This window comes from Oncorhynchus mykiss, chromosome 2 (assembly GCF_013265735.2).
Source record: "Oncorhynchus mykiss isolate Arlee chromosome 2, USDA_OmykA_1.1, whole genome shotgun sequence".
NCBI lineage: Eukaryota > Metazoa > Chordata > Actinopteri > Salmoniformes > Salmonidae > Oncorhynchus > Oncorhynchus mykiss.
Genome location: NC_048566.1, coordinates 37,790,515 through 37,799,821, shown reverse-complemented (window position 1 = coordinate 37,799,821; position 9,307 = coordinate 37,790,515). Strand labels below are relative to the sequence as shown.

Sequence of the window (9,307 nt, the reverse complement as noted above, 5' to 3'; positions counted from 1 at the left end):
AAGACCTGGCCGTCCCTCTAAACTTTCAGCTCATACAAGGAGAAGACTGATCAGAGATGCAGCCAAGAGGCCCATGATCACTCTGGATGAACTGCAGAGATCTACAGCTGAGGTGGGAGACTCTGTCCATAGGACAACAATCAGTCGTATATTGCACAAATCTGGCCTTTATGGAAGAGTGGCAAGAAGAAAGCCATTTCTTAAAGATATCCATAAAAAGTGTCGTTTAAAGTTTGCCACAAGCCACCTGGGAGACACACCAAACATGTGGAAGAAGGTGCTCTGGTCAGATGAAACCAAAATTGAACTTTTTGGCAACAATGCAAAACGTTATGTTTGGCGTAAAAGCAACACAGCTGAACACACCATCCCCACTGTCAAACATGGTGGTGGCAGCATCATGGTTTGGGCCTGCTTTTCTTCAGCAGGGACAGGGAAGATGGTTAAAATTGATGGGAAGATGGATGGAGCCAAATACAGGACCATTCTGGAAGAAAACCTGATGGAGTCTGCAAAAGACCTGAGACTGGGACGGAGATTTGTCTTCCAACAAGACAATGATCCAAAACATAAAGCAAAATCTACAATGGAATGGTTCAAAAATAAACATATCCAGGTGTTAGAATGGCCAAGTCAAAGTCCAGACCTGAATCCAATCGAGAATCTGTGGAAAGAACTGAAAACTGCTGTTCACAAATGCTCTCCATCCAACCTCACTGAGCTCGAGCTGTTTTGCAAGGAGGAATGGGAAAAAATGTCAGTCTCTCGATGTGCAAAACTGATAGAGACATACCCCAAGCGACTTACAGCTGTAATCGCAGCAAAAGGTGGCGCTACAAAGTATTAACTTAAGGGGGCTGAATAATTTTGCACGCCCAATTTTTCAGTTTTTGATTTGTTAAAAAAGTTTGAAATATACAATAAATGTCGTTCCACTTCATGATTGTGTCCCACTTGTTGATTCTTCACAAAAAAATACAGTTTTATATCTTTATGTTTGAAGCCTGAAATGTGGCAAAAGGTCGCAAAGTTCAAGGGGGTCGAATACTTTCGCAAGGCACTGTATAATCATTTATCAAGGTTACAACCAATACAATATTATATTATTATGGAGGGAGATTATAATATGGTTTTAAATACTTCAATTGTCCTTAAAGAAAATCACACTACAAACTATCACCCATTTAAGAAAATCACGACTATCATAGATATATTGGAACTAGTTGATATATGGAGGATTAAATATCCTGACCTGCTGAGATATACATGGGGAGGCTCAATATAGCTAGTCTTATTGATAACTTTCTTATGTCAGTCTCGATGGCACCAAAAGTTTAAAAAGTGTTGATAGTGGACAGAATGTGGTCGTCTGACCATCAAATAATTGGCATATACATTACTTTTACAGAATGTCCACGTGGGCAAGGATGTTGTAAAAAATAAATTGGATGGCAACTTGATTTTAAACAGGACAGAATATTTTATAACTGACGTTTTCCGACATAACGAACTGTAGGTATAGCAGATCCACTTATTGTATGGGCCATTTTTTAATGTGCCTTTAGAGGCCATGAAATTCACTACTCATCTTTTAAACAAAAGCAATTTAGGTCAAAATAATTCAAAATTACAAAGAAATAGAGGGACTAACAGTACAGATAGATAGCAATAAAAACTGTACCACAGAGACACAGAATACGTTAGAGGAAAAACAAAAAAAAATGGAGGTACTTACTCAAGAAAGATCAAATGTAAAATATTATAAAAAATAAAGCAAACTGGATGGAATGTGGGGGAAAATGCACCAAATTATTTTTTAATCTTCAACATAGAAATGCGACCAACATTTTTTCCTATTAATAATGCAAAATCAGCAGAATATACCGTATCTATTGTGAAACATCACAGCACAGTTGAAAAATATATGGCATATAGGACAAAAAAATGTATGGTGTTCAGAGATAGATGGGAGGGTTTAACTGAAACTGAAGGGTGTGAATCACAATTACAAGATAACTAATGTTACCCGGGCGCTAGCTCAGGACAGACGGGAGGGAGCAAAGTACACCGGCCTATCCGGTGCCTCCATTTAGGAATGTGTTATTCAATTAGATTCTATGGGCTATAGTAGTAAAGTCCCCCCCACCCCCCAACGGCTTGGACTTTTAGAGGTTAACGAGATACCACCTCAAGATAGAACTGGGGCTAACATAGGCTCAACATAGGCCATTCACGTTTTTGGGTCTTGATTTGAAACGTGCCTTCTAAAGGCTGTAACATTGGCAAACATGGAGTCCAACTAATATAGACTGACATTTAAATGGGTATACTTCGTGAAATAATAACCTGCCCAGGGACTGTGGTTGAAAATGAGCTGGCTGGCTGAATCCAGCACTTTTACTGAAACGTTGATTAATGTGCAATGACCCTGTAAAAATAAAATAAACTCAACTCCACAATGGGTTTCAGGCTACTAACACACCATGTATTTGCAAAAATGTTTTCACCTTGTCATTATGGGGTATTGTGTTCAGATGGGTGAGATTTATTTCTTTTTTAATCCATTTTGAATTCAGTTTGTAATGCAACAAAACGTGGAATAAGTCAAGGGGTATGAATACTTTCTGAAGGCACAGTAGTTAATTATAGTAGCCTTGGTGAGTAACCCCCACTCATCAGACTTTGCCATATAAGTATTCCAGGTGGATGTTTCTCTATAGGTCTTGTGCTATGCATCTGTAGGCCTTACAAAAATCTGCAACCACTTGACTGTGCAGATAATGACGTAAACATGGCAGTTGGTGTTCAGTAAATAGGTACATTGTTTCGGATTGTTTCAGCTAATTGTTCAACGTTAGTTAATTGCAAGCACTTTCATAGCAAAGCCATGGTAACAAGATTATTTGAGAAATACATCATTATAGTACTGACTGAGGGTGTGTGTGTGTGTGTGTGTGTGTGTGTGTGTGTGTGTGTGTGTGTGTATGTGTGTGTGTGTGTGTGTGTGTATGCACCGAGCTCTCCTTGGCATTTAGGGTGTTTCTGTTGTTTTGACAGTGACTGTATCATGCATGACCAGTTCACTTGTCTTGATACCAGATCTGAACTAATGGAGTTAGTTAGCTTCGGCTTTGATAATAGCAAATCCATGTTCATTTGCTGATTAATAATCAAACTTTTTTTGCCGTTTTGTATTATTAAGTTGTTTGTTTCAGTGGTTAAATATAAATCACAGTAGTTCCACAGGTCCAGTACATTTCCAGCCTGTATTTCTCTCTGACAGATTTTGAGCTGTTTGTTTTGCTTAACAGTGGACTTTCCAACTACTCTTATCAAGCCGGCTGGTTTCCCAACTCTACTGCTGGGAAGTAACGCACCCCACGGGGGATTCACCCCTGAAACTACTCCCACAGAATGAACTAACTCTAGAAGGACAAAAGCCAGGGTTGGAGAGGGAAGGCACCATTACAGACCCAGAATCAGCAGGGGAGATGTGGGTCGGCAACTTGCTGTATCTGGCCGCTCTGGCTGTAGCCCTCTCCTTACCTACCTTATCTGATGGAGCTGCACTACTAGTGTTGTCAGCTCCTAACCTGCTGCGTGTGGGCAGTAATGAGAACATCTTTGTGGAGTCTCAGGACCATGCAGGAGGTCCCCTGAATGTTAAGATCATGGTGAAGAACCACCCTACGCAGAGCAAAGAGCTAGCCTCTAAATCAGTGGTTCTGGATCAAGCAAACAACTTCCAGGCTATGACACAACTGGTCATCCCAGAGTGGGAATTCTTTTTTGATGACCACAAGCAGAAGCAGTATGTGGTCCTGCAGGCCCAGTTCCCTGACTGCCTCCTGGAGAAGGTTGTCCTGGTCTCCTTCCAGTCTGGATACATCTTCATCCAGACTGACAAGACCATTTACACTCCGGCCAGCACCGTCTACTACAGAGTGTTCTCTATGACTCCAGGCCTGGAGCCTCTGACCAGGGAGATATTTGAGGACAAGAACAAAGACATCGCAATCTCTGTGGAGATCATGACTCCTGAGAACATCACCATCTTCGGGGAGATCATCACCCCAGACAAGGGAGTCAAATCTGGACAGTTCATTCTCCCTGCAATTGTCAGTTTCGGGACATGGCATGTAGTCACAAGGTTCAAGAGCACTCCTCAAAAGACCTTCTCATCTGACTTTGAGGTCAAGGAGTATGTTCTGCCCAGCTTCGAGGTTAGTCTGACCCCAGCTAAAGCCTTCTTCTACGTTGATGACAAAGACCTGACTGTTGACATCACTGCCAGGTATCTATACGGTAAGGAAGTGACAGGGACAGGCTATGTGGTGTTTGGTGTCATCACAACAGATAACGAGAAAAAGAGTTTCCCTGCCTCTCTGCAGAGAGTAGAGATCAAAGACGGTAAAGGAGTGGCTTGTCTGAAAAAGGAACACATCACACAGACTTTCCACAACATCCATGATCTGGTCAAACAGCCCATCTTCGTATCAGTCAGCGTGTTAACAGAGGGTGGGGGTGAAATGGTAGAGGCAGAGAAGAGAGGGATCCAGATTGTCACTTCGCCATACACCATCCTCTTCAAGAGAACGCCCAAATACTTCAAACCTGGCATGCCCTTTGACGTCTCTGTTTACATTACAAATCCCGACAACTCTCCAGCCATTGGAGTGGAGGTTGAGGTGACTCCAGATAATGCTAAAGGGGTGACCAGGGCCAATGGTTTTGCCAAAGTTACAATTAACACTGTGGCATCTGCCAGAGAGCTGGCAATCACTGTGAAGACCAAGGACCCGGCGATCCTCCACAACAGACAGGCGGAGGCCACCATGAAGGCTCTCCCCTACAGAACTTCCACCAGCAACTTTCTCCATGTCGGGGTTGACTCTAATGAGCTGAAGATAGGAGAACCCATTAAGATCGAACTGAACCTGGGATCCACCCCCATACAAATCCATGACATTACATACATGTTCCTGAGTAGAGGTCAGCTGGTGAAAGTGGGCCGATTTAAAAGACAGGGCAACGCGCTGGTAACACTGTCAGTGCCTGTCTCCAAGGAGCTGCTTCCGTCGTTCCGCATCGTAGCGTACTACCATGTGGGAGCAGCTGACCTGGTGGCAGACTCTGTCTGGGTTGACATCAAGGTATCCTGCATGGGATCACTGAAAGTGACATCCACCAGGCCCAAGGCATCCTATGAGCCTCGTACGGTTTTCAGTTTGACCATCACTGGAGACCCGGGAGCGAAAGTAGGACTGATGGCTGTAGAGAAGGGAGTCAACGTTCTCAACAGCAAACATCGTCTCACACAGACCAAGATCTGGGACACCATAGAGAAGCATGATACAGGCTGTACAGCTGGAGGGGGAGCAGACAATATGGGGGTGTTCTACGATGCTGGTCTGGTATTTGAGACCAACACTGCTAACGGGACTGGGATCAGAACAGACCCAAGCTGTCCTGTTAGTTCTAGGCGGAGACGAGCAGTGACCATCAGTGACGTCATCACTAGTATGGCCAGTAAGTACAATGGTCTGGCCAAGGAGTGTTGTGTGGACGGGATGAGGGACAACACCATGGGATATACCTGTGACAGACGGACCCAGTACATCTCAGATGGGGACGTCTGCGTCCAAGCCTTCCTTGTCTGCTGCACTGAGATGGCCTCCAAGAAGATAGAATCCAAACACGATGCACTCCTGCTCTCACGCAGTGAGGAGGATTATGATGATGCGTACATGGAGTCTGAAGACATTGTGTCTCGTAGTCAGTTCCCTGAAAGCTGGATGTGGTGGGACACCAATCTTCCTGAATGCCCTGCCGAAAACAAGCACTGTGAGTCCACATCGGTAATAAGGAACATCTACCTAAAGGATTCCATCACCTTCTGGGAAATAAGAGCCATCAGCCTGTCTAAAATTCATGGTATCTGTGTGGCAGATCCGTTTGAGATGATAGTTCTAAAGGAGTTTTTCATCGACCTCAAGCTGCCCTACTCAGCCGTCCGCAATGAACAGCTGGAGGTCAAAGCAATCCTCCACAACAACAGCGAAGACCCCATCACTGTGTGTGTGGAGCTAATGGAGAATGACGAGGTGTGCAGCTCGGCAAGCAAGAAGGGTAAGTACAGGCAGGAAGTGAACATGGACGCCATGTCCACCCGGGTTGTCCCCTATGTCATCATCCCTATGAAACTGGGCATGTACTCCATTGAGGTCAAGGCATCTGTGAAAAACTATGGCAGCAATGACGGGGTGAAAAGGGATCTGCGCGTTGTGGCTGAGGGAGTACTGGTCAAGAAGGAAACCAACGTACTCCTGAACCCGGCTAAACATGGTGGTGAGCAGACGTCACACATACCCAGTGAAGTTCCAAATAACCAGGTGCCAAACTCTGATGCTTACACACTGATCAGTCTGACAGGTGGAGAGCAGACCAGTGTGCTGGTGGAGCAGGCCATCAGTGGAGACTCTCTGGGCAGTCTGATAGTTCAGCCAGTCGGATCTGGGGAACAGAACATGATCTACATGACCCTGCCTGTCATTGCTGCACACTACCTAGACAACACAAAAAAGTGGGAGGATATTGGCTTTGACAGACGGAACACAGCCATCAAGTACATCAACATTGGTTACCAACGTGAGCTGGCCTACCGTAAAGAAGATGGCTCCTATGCTGCCTGGGTCAGCAGACAGAGCAGCACCTGGCTGACAGCATACGTGGTGAAGGTGTTTGCCATGTCCATGACATTTATCGATGTTCAGGAAAACATGCTCTGTACTGCTGTCAAGTGGCTGATCCTGAACACACAACAGCCAGGTGGCATCTTCAATGAGTTTGCTCCTGTCATTCACGCAGAGATGACGGGTAACGTGAGGGGATCAGACAATGACGCCTCCATGACAGCTTTTGTTCTCATCGCCATGCAGGAAGCAAGCTCAATGTGTGAGCGGTCTGTCAACAGCCTACCAGGCAGTATGGCTAAGGCAGTAGCGTACCTCGAGAAGCGTCTGCCCCACCTGACTAACCCTTATGCTGTAGCTATGATCTCCTATGCTCTGGCCAATGCTGCAAAACTCAACAAGGAGACCCTTCTGAAGTTCGCCTCTCCACAACTGGACCACTGGCCGGTCCCTGGTGGTCACCAGTACACGCTGGAGGCCACGTCGTACGCCCTGCTTGCCCTGGTCAAGGTGAAGGCCTTCGAAGAGGCCGGCCCCATAGTCAGGTGGCTCAACAAGCAGAAGAAGGTGGGAGGGGGATACGGATCCACACAGTCCACCATCATGGTGTTCCAGGCTGTGGCTGAGTATTGGAGCCACGTGAAGGACCTGAAAGACTTTCACTTGAACATCAACCTAGAGGTGGCCGACAGACCATCAGTCACCAGGTGGTCCATTCACAACAAGAACCAGTTCCTCACTCGTAGATACATGGTCAACTCCATAGACAAGGACTTGACTGTAAAAGCCTCAGGAAATGGTGAGGCGACCTTGTCGGTGGTGACACTGTACTATGCCCTGCCAGAGGAAAAGGACAGTGACTGTGAAAGCTTTGACCTCTCTGTCACCCTCACAAAGATGGACAAAACAAGCCACGAGGATGCCAAGGAGTCATTTATGCTCACTATTGATATGTTGTATCGTAATTCAGAGAGAGATGCAACCATGTCTATTCTGGACATCGGCTTGCTGACCGGCTTCATTGTGGACACAGACGATCTGAAAATGTTGTCCATGGGGAGGGAGCGCTACATAGAGAAGTTTGAGATGAACAAAGTCCTGTCTGAAAAAGGATCTCTCATCCTTTATCTGGACAAGGTGTCTCATAAGTTACAAGACAGAATATCCTTTAAGATCCACAGAGTGCAGGAAGTGGGAGTTCTACAGCCAGCTGCCGTCTCTGTATATGAATACTACAACAAGAAGAACTGTGTGAAGTTCTACCACCCACAGAGGGAGGGTGGTACTCTGAGCAGACTGTCTCTTGGAGATGTGTGCACGTGTGCGGAAGAGAGCTGCAGTATGCAGAAGAAAGATGAGCCAGATGTCAACCGCAGCACCACAGTGGTGTCCTAGGAGAACAGACATGGATAGAGTACTGGCCCTCACAACAAGAGTGCACATCCAGAAACTACAGAGAAGTCTGTCTGGGCATTGATGAGTTCATCAACCAGATCACAACCTTCGGCTGCCCTGTTTAGTTTCTCTTCTTGCTTTGTTAAATGTACATTTTTGTAACATTTCAATCCAGGTTGCATGCCCTGTCATAACTCATTGTAACCTATAGAGTGAATAGAGAGAGATGAGTTCGCCCACTTGGAATATATTCTGTTAGAAACTGCAGTAAATTATGTACACCGTGCATTTAAAAAAAGTTAACATATGATGATGACGACTGCAAATGGCACATTTTTACATTTAAGTTTACCATTTGCAGTTGTTATCGTCATTGATTACAATGACATAGTCACATTTCTATGGCTTTATTTTTGCACTAAAATGACCCTGCCTGCTGTAATATGCATGAAATAAATGTATTAAAAAAATGTATTTTCTCTTTCTTTTTTGTGCGTTTCACCAGTCATTATGGGGATTTAATTGTTTATTGGTTTTAAACACCAAACAAAGACATTTTAGTTGAGTGGGATGGTAACTGTTTTTGTTCACTATTTGAGCACCAAAATGTCCAAATGTCTCATTCTGGTCCATATGGCAAGTCAGTCAGAGTACTATATATCTTTCAGCACTGCTTTTACCGACGTGGAAACTTGTTTATAGAAACAAGATCATTTATAATCAGGGGTTAATATATTATGAGCAAGGTTTTGACATTAGGGGTGAAACAAGGGACACTGACCCTTACCAGGAGGAAGTGTGTCTCCGTCATTGAGCTTTTGTTTTACAGACATGTCATCATGGGAGATATGCAGTATGTATTTTAGCAAACAACAGTTGTAGTGGGATCACACACACACAGACACACACACACACGAGTGCACACACACACACACACACTGACGCAGAACCTTTCATGTAAGCCTTGGGGAAGACACAGCTATTCATGTAAGCCTTGGGGAAGACACAGCTAGAGGTCTCTGAGTGTTTGAAGGACATTTCAGTCTCAATCAGTGAATATGAAAGGCAAAAATATCAATAATCACTCCACATTATCCATAGCCCAACATCCTCACTCTCTTCCTGAACCCAGATGACAAAGTCTGGTGCTAACATGCGTCCTTTGTCGTGATCTTGTCAACATTCTGATTGTGTCCACATTTTTTGACAGGTGTAGACAA

At 44.7% G+C, this 9,307-nt stretch overlaps 1 protein-coding gene across 1 annotated transcript; it reads left to right on the top strand.

The window, feature by feature from the left end:
- The first annotated feature begins 3,433 nt into the window (after positions 1–3,433).
- On the top strand, positions 3,434–8,583 carry LOC118939581 (complement C3-like). Its single transcript, XM_036947701.1, has one exon. It carries the CDS (start codon positions 3,492–3,494, stop codon positions 8,085–8,087), a length of 4,596 nt encoding a protein of 1,531 aa, XP_036803596.1. The 5' UTR covers positions 3,434–3,491; the 3' UTR covers positions 8,088–8,583.
- Positions 8,584–9,307: the final 724 nt, after the last annotated feature.